The 20,338-nt window shown below is 43.2% G+C and overlaps 1 protein-coding gene and 1 long non-coding RNA gene across 5 annotated transcripts in view; one reads left to right on the top strand and one right to left on the bottom strand.

Moving 5' to 3' along the window:
• The first annotated feature begins 5,620 nt into the window (after positions 1-5,620).
• Positions 5,621-7,810, top strand: LOC129713775 (uncharacterized). Its single transcript, XR_008726279.1, has 2 exons — positions 5,621-6,853; positions 7,059-7,810. It is a non-coding gene; the product is annotated as an uncharacterized LOC129713775 (long non-coding RNA).
• The window catches only part of LOC129713774 (myosin-9-like), a 102,692-nt gene continuing 89,886 nt past the window's right edge, over positions 7,533-20,338 (bottom strand). For all 4 annotated transcript variants that reach the window (XM_055663069.1, XM_055663070.1, XM_055663071.1 and 1 more), the window contains 7 exons: positions 19,756-19,884; positions 17,126-17,214; positions 16,370-16,493; positions 15,159-15,367; positions 13,176-13,284; positions 10,818-10,990; positions 7,533-9,661 (listed from right to left, as the gene is read on the bottom strand). In XM_055663069.1, coding sequence (XP_055519044.1) covers positions 9,547-9,661; positions 10,818-10,990; positions 13,176-13,284; positions 15,159-15,367; positions 16,370-16,493; positions 17,126-17,214; positions 19,756-19,884 — 948 coding nt within the window. In that variant the 3' untranslated portion in view covers positions 7,533-9,546. The remainder of the gene's footprint in view (positions 9,662-10,817; positions 10,991-13,175; positions 13,285-15,158; positions 15,368-16,369; positions 16,494-17,125; positions 17,215-19,755; positions 19,885-20,338) is intronic.

Below are 20,338 nucleotides of genomic sequence, written 5' to 3'. Positions count from 1 at the left end.
TACAAAGTGCTGCATTAACTTCAGACTGAAGAAGGGCTCAGATGCTCTCCAGAATGCATTCTATCAGGGTGCATCACAGCATGGTTTGGGAACAGCTCCATTGATGCAGCCCAAACCTTCCATTGAGTAGGAAGGAACTGCAGATGCTGGTTTAAACCGAAGATAGACACAAAATGCTGGAATAACTCAGTGGGACAGGCAGCATCTCTAGAGAGAGATCAATATTCATGGAGGAACCGCATCTCATATTTCGCTTGGGCAGCTTACAACCCAGGGGTATGATTTCTCTAACTTCAAGTAACCCCTGCATTCCCTCTCTCTCCATCCCTCCCACACACGTCACGCCAGCTTCTCATTCTCACCTATCAAACAGCTAACAATAAAGTTTTCTTTATCATTGTTATTTTTTTGCATATCTTTCATTTGTTCTATACCTCTCTACATCACCGTCTATATCTCTCGTTTCACTTTCCCCTGACTGCCTGAAAAGGGGTCTCGGCTCGAAACGTCACCCATTCCTTCTCTCCAGGGGTTCTTTGGTGCTGCCTGTCCGGCTGAGTTACTCCAGCATTTTGTATCTATCTCCCTTCCATTTACTCCATCCACACTGCATACTGCCTTGGCAAGGCCAGCTGCATAATCAAGGATGAGTTGCCCCCTGGCCACTCTAGCTTCTTCCCTCTCCTATCGGGCAAGAGGTACAGAAGCTTGAAAACGCACACCTCCAGATTCAGGGACAGTTTCTTCCCAACTGTTTAGCAGGCAACTGAACCATCCTCTCATCAGCTGGAGTGTGGTCCTGACTTCCTATCTACGTCATTGGAGACCTTTGAACTGCCTTTAATCGGACTTTATCTTGCACTAAATGTTGTACCCAACCCACTCATTCCTGGAATCATTCAAGTAAATCTCCTTTGGACCCTCTCCAGAGCCAGCACATCTTTCCTCAGATGTGGGGCCCATATTTGCTCATGTTACTTCAAATGCGGCCCGACCAGCGCCTTATAGAGCCTCAGCATTACATCTCTGTGTTTGTATTCCAGTCCTCTTGACATAAATGCTAGCAGTGAATTTGCCTTCCTTACCACCAATTCGACTTGCAAATTGACTTTTTGGGAGTCCTATACCAGCACTCCAAGACCCTTTGCACCACCAATTTCTGCATTCTCTCTCGACTTAGAAAATAATCAACGTGAAGAGAAGTGGCCCTTGCACCGACCCTTGCGGAACTCCACTGGTCACTGGCAGCCCACCCAAAAAACACCTTTTATTGCAACTGAAGGTACACAAAAATGTTGGAGAAACTCAGCGGGTGCAGCAGCATCTATGGAGCGAAGGAAATAGGTAACGTTTCGGGCCGAAATCCTTCTTCAGACTGATAGGGGGTGGCGGGGAGAAGGAAGGAAAAAAGGAGGAGGTGCCCGAGGGCTGGGGGATGGGAGGAGACAGCCCGAGGGCTGAGGAAGGGGAGGAGACAGCAAGGGCTAACAAAATTGGGAGAATTCGATGTTCATGCCCGCCGGATGCAGACTCCCCAAGCAAAATATGAGGTGCTGTTCCTCCAATTTCCAGTGTTGCTCCCCAAGCGAAATATGAGGTGCTGTTCCTCCATATTTTATTGCAACTTGGTGTTTAAGAAGGAACTGCAGATGCTGGAAAGTCGAAGGTAGACAAAAATGCTCAAGAAACTCAGCGGGTGAGGCAGCATCTGTGGAGCTGAGTTTGAAGAAGGGTCTCGACCCGAAACGCTGCCTATTTCCTTCGCTCCATAAATGCTGTCTCACCTGCTGAGTTTCTCCAGCATTTTTGTCTACATTTTATTGCAACTCTTTGTCTTCTGGTGTAGATAACAACAGAAGGATAGAGAGGAGGGGATATGGAAACGATATGAGGTGCTCTGATTAACGTTGTGTTGGATCAGCGGGAGGGGAGGGAGAGAGTCTGAAACATTGAATCCATGGATTGAAAGTGAGCCAAAGGAAAGGATTGAAATGGAGATATAAAATGAGCAAAGTCTCCCTGGACCAGTGCCTCCCCCTGCCGGCCACAAGCTGCTACTGCCCTCTCCCCCCGGACCCGTGGCCCCCCCCCCCCCCCCTGCCGGCCACAAGGAGCTACTGCACCCCTCTCCCTGGACCAGTGCCTCCCCCTGCCGCCACAAGGAGCTACTGCACCCTCTCCCTGGACCAGGGCCTTCCCCCTGCCGGCCACAAGGTGCTACTGCACTCTCTCCCTGGACCAGTGCCTCCCCCTGCCGGCCACAAGGTGCTACTGCACTCTCTCCCTGGACCAGTGCCTCCGCCTGCCGGCCACAAGGTGCTACTGCACTCTCTCCCCGGACCAGTGCCCCCCCCTGCCGGCCACAAGGTCCTACTGCACGTTTAAGAAAGAACTGCAGATGCTGGAAAAATCGAAGGTAGACAAAAATGCTGGAGAAACTCAGCGGGCGGGCAGCATCTATGGAGCAAAGGAATAGGTGACGTTTCGGGTCGAGACCCTTCTTCGGACTGATGTAGGGTTGTGGGGGGGGGGGGAGAAGAAAGGAGGAAGCGGAGACATTAGGCTGTGGGAGAGTTGGGAAGGGGAGGGGAAGGAGGGAGAAACCACCTCATTCATGGCTGTTCCAATGATTTCCTGGTTTAACTCACTCTTAAATGCTGGAGCCCCAGTGACAAATTTCCAATCACCAGCCACAACCCGTGACTCAGGATTTTTGGAAGAACAGCCTGTGGGTTTTGTTCTGCTTTGCAACGTGTTACTAGTGTAGAACAGTGGACAGTGATGGTGGAGATAGGACAGTCTCTGCAATGGCAACAGATCCCAATCTACTGAAGGTGGGCTATCAACCGTGTCCCTGAGACAAAAACCCAAAGGTCAAGATGACCGATACATTGGCTCGGTTTCTCTTTCCACAGATGCTGCCCAATATGCTGAGTGTTTCCAGCATTTTCTGTTCTGGTAAAAAATAAATGCAAGCCACATCATGGGAAAGCTGCAATGCCAAAAGGAATAAATCGAATTGCAGACATTTACCAGAAGGACACAAAGGAGGGGGGAAACTATACAGGTTCATCAGCTCTCAGGCCACTGGCAAACTATTCACATTCCAGTGTGTAGAAAGGAACTGCAGATGCTGGTGAATATCAAATATAGATACAAAGTGATGGAGTAAGTCAATGGGTCAGGCAGCATCTCTGTAGACAAAGGATGGGTGACGTTTCGGGTTGGAACCCTTCTTCAGACTGAAAGTAAAGGGGGAGGGAACATGAGGTAAGAAAAGGCCACAATAAATCAGGGCCAGCAGCAGATGTCATAGGAAGGGTAGAGCCCATAAAGGTCCATTGTTGGCTGGGGAAGACGGGAGGGATAATGGAGGGAAGCCAAACATTTTAACTGCCCTTCTCACAGTGACCTTTCTGTCCTGGGCCTCCTCCACTGTCAGAATGGAGGAACACACCTCATATTTCACTTGTGCATCTTACACCCCAGCAGTAGGCACGTTGATTTCCCTAATTTCAAGTAACCCCTGCATTCCCCTAGTCGTCCTAGTAATCACTGTTCACGACCTTGTTTCCTTTGGAAAGCTAAATTATTTATTTGTTCAGAAGGATTGAGAGCTGACACACCCAGCTCCTGAAAACCGCTGACCTCTAGTTGTTTGTATCTTTCAGCTGTGAGGCTGAAGTTTAAGGTGACTGTGGGCATTTGTACCATTCATGCTTCTAATGTAAGCAAACACTGAGCTGAGATGAAATCTCTAGCACCATAACACTTGACATGACAAAGGGAATGAGCTTGTGCCCTACTGTGGGTTATAGCAGACACACTTGTTTTCAGACCACACACGATTGTTAGCTTGTGTTGCTGGTCCTGGCAACCGTCCAATACTGCTCCTAATTCCAGTTACAGTACGGTAGAGAGCAGATTGACTGACTGCATCACGGCCTGGTTCGGCAACTTGAATGCCCAAGAGCAAAAAAGACCGCAAAAAGTTGTGAACACTGCCCAGTCCATCACAGGTTCTAACCTCCCCACCATCAAAGGGATTTACCGGAGCCGCTGGCTCAAAAAGGCAGCCAGCATTATCGGAGTCCTACACCACCCCTGCATTGGGAAGAAGGTACAGGTGCCTGAAAACTAACGTCCAGGAACAGCTTCTTCCCGGCAGCCATTAGGCTATTAAATTTTACAACCAGGTGGCGACGTATGATGGCAGCTCACCAAGTCTGTCGCATCCTTTTCTTCTTTTGTTGTTTTTAGTCTGTTGTTAAATTGCGTTTTTGGGTATCTATAGCTTTGTGTTATGTGGGGGAAACTTTAAAAAAAATCTTTCCTCGACTTTTCCCTTATCGTATCTCCGTCCGCACTGCGGCCTAACATCGTGGAGTTGCCAGTCCCTTTGCTGGGGAGCGACTTTGGGTGCTTCAACTGTGGGAGCCTGCGGACTTAACATTGCAGTACCTTGGTTAAGGATTGACATCGGGAGCTCCAACTGCAGGAGCTTCAATCGCCCCAACTGCAGATTGTTCGACTGCCCCGACCGCATGAGAAAAGGAGGGGAGGAGATAATACGTTATTGCCTTCCATCACAGTGCGCTGTGGTGGATGTTCATGTTAATTTTGATGTAGGTGTGTGTCTTGTTGCTTTTTTGGTACGACTGTATGACAAATCAAATTCTTTGTATGTTGTTACATACTTGGCCAATGAATGAATTACAATTACACTCCTCAAATAAGCTCATTCTTGTTATTATTGCACTATTATTGTATGTTTGTTTTATGTGTACATGTTTACACACACACACGTGTGTGTATATATATGTGTGTGTATATCTGTATATATACACAACTTTGTTCGTTTATTATATTGTTTACAGTGTACTGTTTATGAAAGCCCATGCTTTCCCTCTCTCCTTCCCCTTCCTCCAGTCTTACTGTCTTCGACTACATTATATCACTGTACCACCCACTAAACTGACATCAGTCTGAAGGGTCTCAACCCGAAACGTCACCCATTCCTTCTCTCCAGAGATGCTGCCTGTCCCGCTGAGTTACTCCAGCTTTTTGTCTAGCTTCGATTTAAAGCCAGCGTCTGCAGTACATTCCTACACACCATGTTTACATATTGTGTTGTGCTGCAGCAAGTGAGAATGTCATTGTTCTATCTGGGACACATGACAATAAAACTCTCTTGACTTGATTCTTGCATTGATTGATGATGCACCATGGGTCGAGCTTTAGTTCTTGGCAGTGATTCAATGATTGCCAAAAGGAGAATTTATCTGGTTGAAAGAGCAATTATTCCTCAGTGCATCTCGCTTAAGTCCCTGAAGAGTACAACAGATACTTTTATCTGCTGAAGCTGGAAGTCTGGAAGAATTAACATGGCCACCTGCTGTTGTGTGAGTAAACCAAAGGTGCGAAGTCTCATATTTAGGCAACCACATTATAGATTTAGACAGATGCTACAACCAGCATTTTATGCAGGCAGACCATCGATGTTACTGAAATGCCTTGATTTGATCTTCTCCCACTAAACACAGGCAGATTGAACTAGTGTAGATGGGGCATGTTGGCTAGCATGGACAAGCATGTACAATTCTAAAAAAAGATACATCCACTCAAAGAGAGGCATAGGTAGGGTAGACAGTCAGAACTTTTCTCCTCCCAGTGTGGAAATGTCCAACACTAGAGGGCACAACTATAACATGAGAGGCGGAAAGTTTAATGGAGGTGTGCGGGGTAAGTTTTTTTTTGAACTACATAGAGACTGCTGGGGGCAGTGGCAGATACAATAGCGGTGTTTAAGAGGTTTTTAGATAGGCACATGGAAGTACAGGGAACGGAGATATGGATCAAATGCAGGCAGATTAGATCAATTGAAGTAGGTATAATTTTCTGCACATTGTGGGCTGAAGGGCCTCTTCCTGTACTGTTCTATGTTCCATGTTCTAAGTCTCTGATGATCTTCTTTGCTCCTCTCAGTCATCACCAATGCAACATGCAAGCTTTCACTAGCACAGAGCATGGACCGGCAGTGAGAGAATTCAACTTTGTTCCAGTAGAGAATGTCTGAGCAAGTTTCTTAATGTCTCAAAAGCCACAGTATAAAAGTTGGCACGTAAACTGCGAGGGATCGATGAGATGAAAGTGGGAAACAAGTCCAATGACAGCAGCTGGTGATTTGTTTGCAGTCGAGCTACTGGAACACTACAGGCAAGGCAAGTTCTGTGGAAAACCAGGGGTCAGCTAAAGGCAAAAGATGGTTGCAAGGGGTATGAGCACAAAAGGCAGGGGCCCAGACCATGGATGTTATGGAACCACCAGCACTCATTCAAGGTTGCCCAGTGCTAGGTCCCACATGGGTAAGGCACACTATAACAGGGTGCAATGCCTGAAATAAATTACTGCTTACAAGGAGAGTAGTTAGTTTACCTTGGATACAGGGGACCATGGGCATGGAATTGTAAAATCCGATGAGATGGTGAAATTGTATCAAGGAGGATGAGGAGGACTGTATATTTAAGGCCATCCTGCGGAAATTAACTAATGCACGCATTTTGATTGTGAAGAAGTTCAATCTGTCATTGGCCTTGAAAATCCAAGATACCTCAAGCTCTTTCTGTCAAGATAGAGCACAATGGCGTTGGGCGTATCTAGGAGAGGTACTCCAAGTTTTGGGGAAGGTGAACTGCTGGTTTGCAAGTGCAGAGAATTGTCCAGTTCTCCATCAGTGTTGGCAGCAATTATAGCTTACACTGTGATTGAGCAAATCTTGTTTTTGAAAGAATAATGGCACAGAACAGCAAATAAATCCAGAAGATAAGACACAAAATGCTGAGTAACTCAGCGGGTGCAGCAGCATCTATGGAGCGAAGGAAATAGGCAACGTTTCGGGCCGAAACCGTCTGAAGAAGGGTTTTGGCCCGAAACGTTGCCTATTTCCTTCGCTCCATAGATGCTGCTGCACCCGCTGAGTTTCTCCAGCTTTTTCGTGTACCTTCGATTTTCCAGCATCTGCAGTTCCTTCTTAAACAAAATGCTGAGTAACTCAGCAGGTCGAGACCCATCTTCAGACAGAGTCTGGGGAAAGGGAGACAGAGATACAGAAGGTACAGTGTGAAAATGAGACACCAAAGGGGACAATGTTCAAGGAGAATATAGGATAGATCATTGTTGGCTAGGGGAAAGTGACAACGAAGCATGTAATCAGAAAGACAGTCAGACTTGTTGGAGAACTAGGATGGGGAGGGATGGAGAGAGAGAGAGGGAAAGCAAGGGAGTCAGTTATGCTTCAGACTGCCTTGGCCCCATCCAAGTCTCTATTTCCAGTTAGAATTCAGTACTTGAAGGTTCCCTGCACAGTATACCAGCACGCTCCATGCGGACATGAACTCCTGATCCAAGGATAATGGAGCCGAAATATAAAACCTGAGGAATCTGGCAGAGAAAGGACAAGCTGCACAAAGCTGTAATCACACCTGTACAGAGCACACAAAACGGCAACAAACATCCAAAAATCAACACACAAAAAATGTCATAAAGTTTATTTGTAACACGGTTATGGTAACATCTGCAAACGACTGTTACAATTCCATTTAGCGGCACTGGTGCGAAACATGCTTAAGGCACTTTTATAAAAATATATGTGTATGTGTTGTAAATCCAAATAGTTTCTATAGCAAGAAATATGGAGCGAATTCTCGTGTGAAACATAAAATGTTGCAGCAGATATGATGGCAAAACACTTTTCCTCTCTCTCTCTCTCTCTCAACCCAGTGTGTTAGGAACATACAAAGTCAAAAACAAATCTCAAACTAAGGTCCCAAAGTGAATGAAGGAGCATTTGAAGGATCCCCTGAAACACCCAGTGCACGAGGCACCCCTCACCAGATAGAATGAATTTAAAACTGTGCAGTTTAAGCATCAGCCTCTTCCAGTTTTTTCCAAAATGCATTTTCTTTTTAAATTGGAGCTGTGCGCTCAATAAAAGATCATGATTGGTCAGAGTGATTGGCTAAATTTATATTTTATATATATATAAAATGAGAATCCATTAATGATTTTTTTTCCTTCTTGATTATATTTCCCTGTTTAAATATATATTTGGTCCATTAATGAATCACAGGAATGAAGTCATTTTACAAAATCCAGTATAACTTCTATCAAAAACTGTTCCCAATAGCTATGAAGCAATATTCATGAGATTAAAAAAAAAAAAAAAAAAAAAGAATATATATATCCATGCATTTCCTTCCTTGGATGTCATTGCACAAGCAAAAAAGTATTGGAACTAGCCAGGCTTAGCTTGCATCATTTGCAGTGCTCGATGCGGCTTCTCACAATACTGGTGCTGAGCACACATGCCTCCCAGAGATCTGAACAAAAGTGTCTGTAACAGGCAAAGACACTTCTCCAATAAGTGGTGTAGGCGGGAGCTGCTGGACTGAGAAGTGTGCCAGCAGTCAGCGGCAGCAGCGTACTTGTACAACAGTGGGAACTCCCATGAAGGAAATGAGCAGGTTTCCAAAACCGGGTCACAGCCTACCTAAAAACAATCATCGACAACAACGCGAAGAGAAAGAAAACAAAATGGAGCATTGGCTCGCCTCTTCCAATAAAAACAAAACGGACTGTTTCCCGATGAGAGATTTACAAAAAAAAGATTGTCACAAGTTTTATTGAAGATGGAAGGGTGTTGGAAATGCACACTGGCTTAGCTTCAGAGAGTATGGATAAAGACAGACTGAATAGGCAGACTTCCAGTTAGAAGTTAATTTTCTGTTGCTTCCTGAGGCATTTTATATTGTTATGAAAATGAAACCTTTAAATTCCTGTCGTTGAATCCACTGAAATCTCTCAGGCAGTGATCTGATGTCTTGCTACAACTTGGGGTGACTCCAGATTCCAGGCAGCAAGACTTCAAGTATAAAATGAAGCCATTTTATTGTATAAAGAACTGCTATTAACATAGCCAAATGTGGACTTCTAAGTCATCAATTGAATCATGTATACTATATCCATTGATATCTGGTGGCTTGTGAATCTCCTAACAGTGTGAGAGTAACCACATGGTTTAATAAGATTGTCAAGAGTTTTGTTGCTATGCCTAGACACTAGCTTTTGTCTAACAAAATGCTACATTCCTGAACCAGAAAACTAAATAGGTAACCCAAAGTAAGCCAAATTAAACAAAAAAAAAAAACACAATGAAAGCTAATGGAAATGATTGTTCCACAAGTTCAACTGCAGGCCAGTTCAGCTCACCAGCTGAGAAATGCAGAAAAAATTATCCACACATGGGCTAAATCAGAACCTCTCTTCTCTGGGTTGTGCTGCAGAATATATAAGCCTTGTTCTTCTAGGTATGCAGGTCTATGCTATGAGCTCAAAATTATTTAGAAAGAATTTACATAATGCTGAGGGGAAAGGAGAGAGCGTGCCCTGATGTTCTCAGCTGCATCATTCAATACACAGTTATGCATTTTGTAAGATAATTGGCCCGATCACAGCTCTTATGCTGCACACACAGCTTGCTTTGGCAAATTACTCTGCAGGTTTGGTATCTCCAGCCTCACCCCGACTTTCAGCGTCGTCGTCCGAGATTTCATCAAGCTTTCGGACTGGGCGGCGCACAGTGAACGCAGGCTCTACTCCACGTCTATAACACACAGATTATACATTTCTCAACACGTCATTCCAAGCTTTTATCAAACAATTGGTTATTCCCTCTCTAGAAAGTGGAGTGAAGAGCATCCAAAAAGCATCCCATTAATTACAAATAAATAGCTGCTCATTGCATCTATAAATGGGAAAAGAAACTTGGGATCATTAAAACTAGTAAGGTTTTGATAGGGCTTGGGGAAGATTTATTCAATATTTTCACACAATATAAATTGTTCCCTCTCCAACCGTTATAATCATTTTTTACCTTTATATGGTGGAACGGATTTGACGACAAACAGGGGTCTAAACTGTTGACATTTTTTGCAGCCCAGATTCTGTTTTGTTTTGATTCGCTTATGGGGTTTTTGTTTTTCTCCTTTCTTTCTCTCTTCTTTTTATGTTTTTGTTTTTATATATCCAAGTTCTCTTTTAACCGTTTATCTATACTTACATCGAGACCTGGAGGTCTATACCCAATGTGTATTTTGACACTGGATATCTATTTAGGTTACATTTGTTGTTAATGTAATCCTGATCCCTATGTATCAATATCACTGTTATGTTTAGCATCATTTTTTGTTTTTGAAAAATTAATAAAAAGATTTTAAAAGAAAGAAAACTAGTAAGGTATTTTCCTTACACCATGGACCTCTAAAGTTAATTCCAAAAGACAATATTTGAATTAAAATATTTCTCCCCGTGACCTGCGTGGGTTTTCTCCAAGATCTTCGGTTTCCTCGCACACTGCAGGTTTTGTAGGTTAATTGGTTTGGTGTATGTGGAAAATTGCCCTAGTATGTGTAGGATAGTGTGGGGATCGCTGGTCGGTGTGGACTTGGTGGGCCGACGGGCCTGTTTTGTGCTGTATCTCTAAACTAAACTAAGCTCTACCGCTGCATCACTATTTGTTTGGGTACTGCTTAAGTTTAATAGACTTTTACTTTTGTTGCTTTCTAAATGAACATTTTGCATTGGGTTTCACTAGAGGATCCAATATACAGGCCATGCATCTCTTTTCCCTTCTACGTGTGAATGTAGCCATGCACGAGAGATGATATACGTTAGGAGAACAACCAAACATACCGCAACGTTCTATGGGCTCAACATCAGGTTGTTCCACGTCTAGTGCTGAACGAAGCACACTCTCTTACCTCAGCTTGTTCTTGAGCGTGCTGACCTCGCGGGTCATTGCATCTGCAGTTTCACTAGTATCTTCCAGCTCCCTCTGCAGCTTTCTGCGTGAAGCATTAGCACGCTGGGCTTCCTCTTCAGCTTCCTCCAGTTGTCGCTTCAACTGCTTCACACGGGAATTGGCTTTCTCAACCTAGAAGATAAAAGTGAGCAAATAACTTGTCATCTCTATACTGAACGAGCAGCCCGGTTTGTTTGAGAAACAACTAAAACACAACTTGAGGAAGCAAAGTAATGCTTTTACAATTCCCGTTATCGTTTCTAGAGAGGCGGTCACCAATGTCCCCGTCTTCAACCTGCACTCAAGTGTCTTCTTCCTTCCGTTTCACTCATGCCAACTCAACCAAGCTGTGCATGACAGATACCTATGCCCCACACATGGGCAGCCCCAATGACCTGTTGACAATGCAAACAGTCAACAGCCCTTGCCTCCCATTTTTAAACTCCTCTTGACGATCAGATAAAGGCAGAAACATAGAAAAGAGGTGCAGGAGTAGGCCATTCAGCCCTTCGAGCCTGCACCGCCATTCAATATGATCATGGCTGATCATCCAACTCAGTATCCTGTACCTGCCTTCTCTCCATACCCCCTGATACCTTTAGCTACAAGGGCCACATCTAACTCCCTCTTAAATATAGCCAATGAACTGGCCTCAAATACCTTCTGTGGCAGAGAATTCCACAGATTCACCACTCTGTGTGAAAAATGTTTTCCTCATGTTTTTCTAAAAGATTTCCCCCTTATCCTTAAACTGTGAACCCCTTGTTCTAGACTTCCCCAACATCGGGAACAATCTTCCTGCATCTAGCCTGTTCCAACCCCTTAAGAATTGTGTAAGTTTCTATAAGAAACCTCCTCAATCTTCTAAATTCTAGCGAGTACAAGCCAAGTCTATCCAGTCTTTCTTCATATGAAAGTCCTGACATTCCAGGAATCAGTCTGGTGAACCTTCTCTGTACTCACTCTATGGCAAGAATGTTTCGTCAGATTAGGAGACCAAAACTGTACGCAATACTCCAGGTGTGGCCTCACCAAGACCCTGTACAACCGCAGTAGAACCTCCAGTTGAAGCAATTGGGAAAAACAAAATTATGGTAAAATACGTGGTCCGCGCGTTACTTTGAGATTTTTTGGCGGGGGGGGGGGGGGGGGGGGTGGGGTTAGATCTATTCTGCCCTAATTTGACAAAAGGAAGCAACCAACAATGTTGTCAACATGGAGTTATTGCTTGTTTTAAGGTATTTGTGATATGCTCTACACAATGGTGAACAAAATAAGCCTTCTCTGAGTGCAATTTGAAAATATTTATACCAGAGAAGTAAGGAATTCCTTCAGACAGAGCTGAAAGAAAAATACATTTTTCCTCATTTACAATATAACGCCTTTCTGTCAGTTGCTTCCTTTTATCAAAGTACGGCAGCATTATTGTCACATGTACCGTGGAACAGTGAGTGGGAAGCTCTGTTTTGCTTGTTATCCAAACAGATCAAATATATCACACAGATAATTATTTCAAACTCAAGTACAATAGATAAAGCAAAGGGGAAGATGCAGAGTGCAGAATATCATTCTCAGCATCGTAATGCATCAGTCCCTCAGACAAAGCCCAATGTCCTCAGTGGGATAGAGGTGAATCAAACAGTACCATCCTTATGGGAGGGACCGTTCAGAAACCCGGCAACCGAGCTGCATTCCTGAAAAATGTCCCTCATCGCGATTCTTTATTACATAAGCCGCGTCATCTGTTGATGCGTCAAAAAGTGTGATTGAAAAAACACTGGTGCAATCAGACTTGAGGTAGGCAAGCTTGGAACACATTGTTGCAGGCACTGCAACATACCAGCAGTTCTCTAGAGGACTGTGACTAGCTGTCAATGCAATCCATTCCATTCCATTCATCTATGCCACACACACCTAACCATATTCCACTCTAACAACTGCCAGGAACAGAGCTAGACTGCTGACAACCATAATGTGGTCAGTCCTTAATGGAAACATAAACAGCTTCCTCACTTGGTATACCTACTTCCACCATTAACTTCCCCAATTTTGCCCACACCTCGGTCTATCTGCTGCAGAAACCCATATTCAGGATGTTACCACTAGACTTGGGAAGTGGTACAATCAATAAAAACTAACAATTTAAAGTTAGTTTTGGAATCACAATCTTGAAGGGAGAAGGTAGGGCAGAACTGGGTGCTGGTCATCTTTGATAGAGGTTTTAAAGGTGAGCAAAACATATTTCTGTCAAGTACGCAGAATGGGGCAGAATGAAACAAATTCAGTTAACAGATGTTTAATAAAATCTGCAACTGACCTGGTCTTTGTATTGATCAGAATTGCGCCTCTCATCCTCTATTTGCAGTATTCCCTCCTTCAACTTCTTTTCTGAACGACGCAGCAGTTTATTGGCAGCTTGCCTTTCCCTGGTCAGACAAAACATTAAAAGTTAGTTTACAAGTTTGTGCTCTTTCCCATCCCACCACCACCAAGATTCTCACCCTTACTCAAAAATAATAGGTGCCAACAACATTTGCATTCATGCAAGCCCTGATTTGAAGGGTATTGGCCCGAAAGGTCACACGTTTTTCGTTTCCTCCAGAGATGCTGACTGACCCGCCAAGTTACTCCAGTTTTTTATGTCTATCTTGGGTTTAAACCAGCATCTGCTGTGCCTTCCTACACACTGGTAATGTGGATAGTCAATTGACCTTCAGAACGTAACAGGCAAACCTAACCCATTTCTACCCAAAGAGGGATCTTGCTTTAATTCCCCAGGAGTTACTGAAGAACATTAGACTGCAAGACACAGTCCTCTAAACCCATGCCTTCATATACAGGATCACCTGGGATGTAACAGAGAGTGGTGAGTCTGTGGAATTCTCTGCCTCAGAGGGCGGTGGAGGCAGGTTCTCTGGATGTTTTCAAGAGAGAGCTAGATACGGTTCTTAAAGATAGCAGAGTCAGGGGATATGGGGAGAAGGCAGGAACGGGGTACTGATTGTGGATGATCAGCCATGATCACATTGAATGGCGGTGCTGGCTCGAAGGGCCAAATGACCTACTCCTGCACCTATTGTGGGAAACGAATAATGGAAGAGTACAAAGAACAGGCAAGGTTTTTGCATTTATCTTCGATGTAAACCAGCATCTGCAGCTCCTTCCTATACATCTTTGAATTTTCTATTAATTGATCGCAATTTTTCCCAAACAGTTTCCTTATCCTCCTAATTTCCCCATCCCAAATGTGCTATACACATCTAGCCTTTCTGTAAATGCCTCAAGTTTTATTTTGTCTTTTCTTACTCTGATGCACCACATCAGAGGATCTGGGTTTGGCAAGACGTGCTTCCTTTCATCTTGAACCACAGAATCTCATTTCTAAAAATTATTTTCACAAATACTTATGCCTTCAAGTTGCGGTCTACAGGCAATTTTTGTTAAAAAGCGGGCAGGCTCAAAATGCTTTACCATGGGAACTGTCACCCATTTTCATAACTATGCTAATTTAACATGGCTATATATAAATGCAACATTTCCTCAACACGCCTTGTAGACTGAAGGAGCCCATCTATAGTTGGGACAGATTATAGGTTTAGTTGCTTTGAATATTTTGTTTAGATTAAGTTTTAAAAATGTATTGATCTGGCACTTGCTTCCCAAGAGCAGGGAGGTTCTACTGCAGTTGTACAGGGTCTTGGTGAGACCACAACTGGAGTACTGCGTACAGTTTTGGTATCCTAATCTGAGGAAAGACATTCTTGCCATAGAGGGAGTACAGAGAAGGTTCACCAGTCTGATTCCTGGGATGTCAGGACTTTCATATGAAGAAAGACAGGATAGACTTGGCTTGTACATGCTAGAATTTAGAAGATTGAGGGGGGATCTTATAGAAACTTACAAAATTCTTAAGCGGTTGGACAGGCTAGATGCAGGAAGATTATTCCCGATGTTGGGGAAGTCCAGAACTATGGGTCACAGTTTAAGGATAAGAGGGAAGTCTTTTAGGACCGAGATGAGAAAATCATTTTTTACACAGAGAGTGGTGAATCTGTGGAATTCTCTGCCACAGAAGATAGTTGAGGCCAGTTCATTGGCTATATTTAAGAGGGAATTAGATGTGGCCCTTGTGGCTAAAGGGATCAGGGGGTATGGAGAGAAGGCAGGGTTGGGATACTGAGTTGGATGATCAGCCATGATCATATCGAATGGCGGTGCAGGCTCGAAGGGCCTACTCCTGCACCTATTTTCTATGTTCCTATGTTTAAAATACGCTTTAGTTCAATTTTTTTATTTTTACCGTGTTTCTAAATCAAGTTGCTCCTCTAGCTGAGACACCTTTGCTTCCATTGCTGCAAGGCTGGCTTTGTACTTGGATCTGACCACATTCTCCATCTCCTGCAACTTGGCTTTCAGATCCTTGTTCTGACGATCGAACTGCTGGCGAGCATTTTCTGCCTTCTGAGCATTGCTGCGTTCCGCAGAAAGATCTGCATTGATTTGATCAACCTGTTGAACAAAATCAATAGAAGAGCTAAATACTCTCAGCACAAAGTCCAACTCCAGTTTGTTTTTTCCACGATTACACAGCAAAATTCCTTTGGCTATCATTACCCACAGAAATCTCATAAACCATTATTTTTGCAAATATATATCCACTTAAGTTCTACGGCACCAGAGCTTAGGTTTAGGAAAGCACTTCAGCTAATTCTCTACAGATAATCTATAATATTTTAAAAATCCAATGGCAAACACAAGGATTGCAGTAGTTTTAAAAACAGAGTTTTACAATGTCTGTAGAAACTGTGCAATCCATAGACATCTACAAATCAAGGTCAACTCATGATTATTTATTTAGATTAGTCAACAATAACACTGAAGTTCAGGCATTCTAGGAACTAGCTGGGAAGTTAAAAAATATGTACAGTAAAATGCCACAATGTCAATTTGAAAAGAGAGTTTGGAGAGGCACAGTGCCATAGACAATACCCTAGTTGCCCAACAGGTCCAATGATGCAGGTTCAATCTTGGCTTCTAGAGCTATCATGTGAAGTTTGTCCCCCCAGTTTCTTCCCATCTCTCAAATATACAGGTTGATGCATTTACTGACCACAACAGGTTATTTTTAGAGTGTAGTTTGAGTGCAGAATCAGACGCGCGGGGGACTATGAGAATGTGGGAAATGTAGGATTAATATTGGATAATGTAAATGGATGCTTGACAGATGACGAGTACTTGGTGGGCTGGAGGGCCTGTTTCCACGCCGTATGAATCGACAGCCTGGACTTTATTATTACAAACATAATGTGCTGCTATTTAGTCATCCTGTACATAAATATATATAAAAATATACTAAAATTATGCCAAACATTCCTTCAATCATTCCCATAGTTTACAGTTGAACTAACCAAATGACTAATTTGCTCTGGGAAGCAAATGTAGAGTAATCTTCCCCTTCCAGTGAAACTACACACAATGTAATTCGCATCACCAGAATAATGGGGGATATACCTGGAGATTGGCTTTCTTGAGTCTATCGTTGGCCATTTCAGCATTTGTTTGCTCCTCTTCTACTTCTTCTTCCAGCTGAGCAATCCTGGCCTCAAGGCGCCTCTTCTCATCAAGAGCCAAAGACCTATGTAAAAAAAAATAATAATAATAATGACATTGGCTTAAAATGAGTCCAAAAGCAACAGTTAGCATGCTCTACCAAGTACAACCACTGCAACAAATGTCACGGCCGGTTCAGAAAATGTCTACTGACCCTATTCCAAGATGATAATCTCTCACAAATTGACCCCTACAAGTGCATGTGACAGCATTGCTCTTCCTTCATCCGCAATACCAATCCCAGCTACCTGCGTATGTCTTTTTAATGCCATTCCCACTGCTGGAAGCCTCACATTCAACATTTTGTAGGGTGTCGCTCTAAACAATTTTAAGCAACTTAAGAAACTCAACAATATCCAGGTCAAAGCATCTGGATACAGCATGACTGAAGCTCTTAGTGATGTAAATGACCCTTTTAGTTTTGTGCAGAGGTACAGCGCGGAAACAAGCCCTTCGGCAGACCATCTTAACGTGTAAATATGATTGACAACCCATGAAAATTATGAAGCTACTTGCACAACTGCACTGAGCAAGTACCTTGTAACAATTTATTAATATTTTCCAATTAGGAACAGGAAAAAAAGGCTGGCTTTGCCAGTGACACCCATGGAAGAATAATGCTGAAAGAACAAAGCTCCACTTAAGATAAGCACGTACTTTCCAGAACAGTTGGTCGCAATCTCTTCAGCAAGTTCATCTCTTTCCTGCTGCATTTGCCGCTTTGCACGCTCGGCTGCAGCAAGTTCCTAGATTAATTAAATGAAAAATTATTCTCGATGTGAGATGATGATATTCATGTTACTTGCAATTAATGTGATGAATTAAAACGGCATCCAAATAAAGCTGAAACCTGCACGTTAGATATACCTCTACATGCTTCACTGTGGAATGTTTTTCCAGCTCTTCAATTCCAGAGACCACTGTGCGCTTTCACTTAAGTTGAGGTATTCGTGGACTATGCCCAGTTAATATATACACCAGACATGATTTTTACAAAGGGAAGCGCAAATTATTTGCATGAATATGTCATGCAGAATGCAAAGTTACGCAATCATTTGTTTTGTGAACAAACAAGTTACGAGTTCAAAAGGTTTTTGCATATTTAAATATTTTTGCTAAAACTCCACAAACCAGCATTTAAAAATTTAAAACTATGACCTTCACAATGTCTTGTATATATATGACCTTGGTGTTACATTGTACCTGGGTAGGCTTAGACCTTAAATCACTACTTTTAATCTGTTAGATTTCTGACCTGCCCTATTTCAGCCTACCTGTGGCAAAACAGCCATCCATATCTGTATCTCTAGATTCAATGGATACATAAACAGCCTTTCTTATTCAATCATCTGTTAATGTCCAGTTAGCCAACCCCACAGAGTTGACCCCACAGATGGCTTCAACACCACCCATGCTTGCTAATCAAGATTAACTTTCGAAATTGTGATTTAAAAAAAAAACTTATTGCTGTTTAGAAGGATGATTGGGGGGTACCTCCTTGAAAAACAAAAGACCTGAATAGAGTGGATGCAGAGAGGATGCTTCCACAGTGAGAGAGTTTAGGACTAGAGATCACGGCCTCAGAATTACAGGACGCTCCTTTAGGAAGGAGATGAGTAGAAATTTCTTTAATCAGAGGATGGTGAATCTGTGGATTTTTTTTGCCACAGTGGGCTATGGAGGCCAAGTCAATGGATATTTTTTAAGGCAGGGATTGATTAGTATGGGGTGTTAGGGGTTTTGGGGAGCAGGCAGGAGAATGGGGTTAGGAGAGTGATAGATCAGCCATGATTGAATCGTGGAGTAGACTTGATGGGCCGAATTACCGAATTCTGCTCTTATCACCTTTGGCTAGTTTTACAACCCATCTTGCCCACCTGCTTGCAAATCTCATCTGCACTCTCCCAAATTCAGCCTCCTTTGCATTCGCTGTTAGCTTCCAAATTAGAAACTAGACTTTCATGTTATTCTACCCAAGGGTCGTGAAAGTACCGACATGCCTCCAAAATAAACTTTGTTTAGCACAACGACTATTGAGTAGATTATCCTGGTGTCATTATTTGGACAGATTTACCTAGGTGCTACTCAAATATCGTTATTTGCATGTGGTTAAACAAGTTTGTGCTCACACAAACCTTATTATGCATAGCAAAATGAAGTCATTGCATTTCTGCACAAAGCTAGTAGACTTTTCTTGCATTTGGAGTGGGAAGGACATCAACTAGAATATACAACTTTAATTGATGGCAAATGGCAGTTGATTATTATATCTCACACAGGTGGAATTGGGCTTGTAAATAGGAATGTACAGCTCGGCGTACGGTCATGCACGTTGGTCGAAGGAATAAAGCCGTAGACCATTTTCTAAATGGGGAGCGGAATCAGGAATGACGAGGTGTAAAGGGACCTGGAAGTGCTGGTACAGGGTTGCCAAAAGTTTAACTTACAGGTTAGGCAGGTAGTAAGGAAGGCAAATGCAATGTCAGCATTCATTTCAAGAGCACTAGCATAGAAAACCAAGGCTTGAAAAAGCACTGGTCATTGTGAGCAGTTCTGGGCCCCATATCTGAGGAAGGATCTGCTGGTGTGGAGTGGGTCCAGAGGAGGTTTACAAGAATTACCTTGGGGAGGATTGGATTAACGTTTGATGACTCTGGGCCTGTACTCGCTGGAGTTCCAAAGGATGAGGGGTGATCTCATTGAAACTTGCCAAATAATGAAAGGCCTAGATGGATAGAATGGATGTGGAGAGTAGGTTTCAAAAAGTGGAGTCTAGGACCAATGGGCACAGCCTCAGAATAAAAGTATGTACCTTTAGAATGGAGACAAGGAGGAATTTCAGCCAGAGAGTGGTGAATCTGTGCTATTCATTGCCACAGAAGTGTGTGGAGGCCCAGTCATTAGGTATTTTAAAAGAAGAGATTGATAAGTTCTCGACTAATAGGGACGTCAAAGGAGACAGGATTAAGGCAGGAGAACGGGGTTGAGGGGGAAAAATTGATCAGCCCTGATCAAATGGCAGAGCAGACTCGATCGGCTGAATGACTTAAATCTGCTCCCATGTCTTATAATTTAAATCACCCAGTAGCTCACATGTTTGAGATCAACATCAGTGAGGAACAAAGTAAGAACCGTCTTCTGTTCCAATATCTGCTCATCGTGTCTCATGGAATTCCTCAGTTATTCATTCCCCTGCTTATTTAGAAACGTAGAAATTAGGTGCAGGAGTAGGCCATTCGGCCCTTCAAGCCTGCACCGCCATTCAATATGATCATTTGCTGCCATACCTCCTGAAAATGAATCATTTCAGCCTCGAATTGCTTCAGTTTTTTCTCAGTTTCTTTGGACAGGGTTAGGATTTCTTCTCGAGAGTTACGAGCGTCGTCCAATTCACGCTGGTAGTCTTTCAGCTGAGTCTGTAGATGGCAACGACAATAAAAAACATCAAAGATTTCACGTACGAGACAGGCACTAGATGTGCCAGGTTAGATTGAGTGATACTGTATTTAACACCAGCACTCACACAGTACAATTTCGCTGACAACTGAGCAACATCTTGGTTCCTTGCATGCAAATTTTTGACAAACAAGTTAGATGCCACCTGTCATCTGGGCACCACACGGAGAAGAATTTCTAGAAAAATTTAAATATCCCGTCTTTCATCTGAGCCGGACTAATGCACGATGCACAGTGGTGGAGTTATTGCCTTAAAGCGCCAGAGACCCGGTTTTGATCCTGACCATGGGTGCTGTTTGTATGGAGTTCGGACGTTCTTCCCGTGATCACGTGGGTTTACCCCAGGTGCTCTGGTTTCTTCCCACACTCCAAAGACATGAAGCAAATTTGGCTTCAGTAAATTGTCCCTCATGT

The sequence above is a fragment of the Leucoraja erinacea genome, chromosome 37, assembly GCF_028641065.1.
Source record: "Leucoraja erinacea ecotype New England chromosome 37, Leri_hhj_1, whole genome shotgun sequence".
In the NCBI taxonomy this organism is placed as follows: Eukaryota; Metazoa; Chordata; class Chondrichthyes; order Rajiformes; family Rajidae; genus Leucoraja; species Leucoraja erinaceus.
This window is presented reverse-complemented; position numbering and strand designations above follow the sequence as displayed.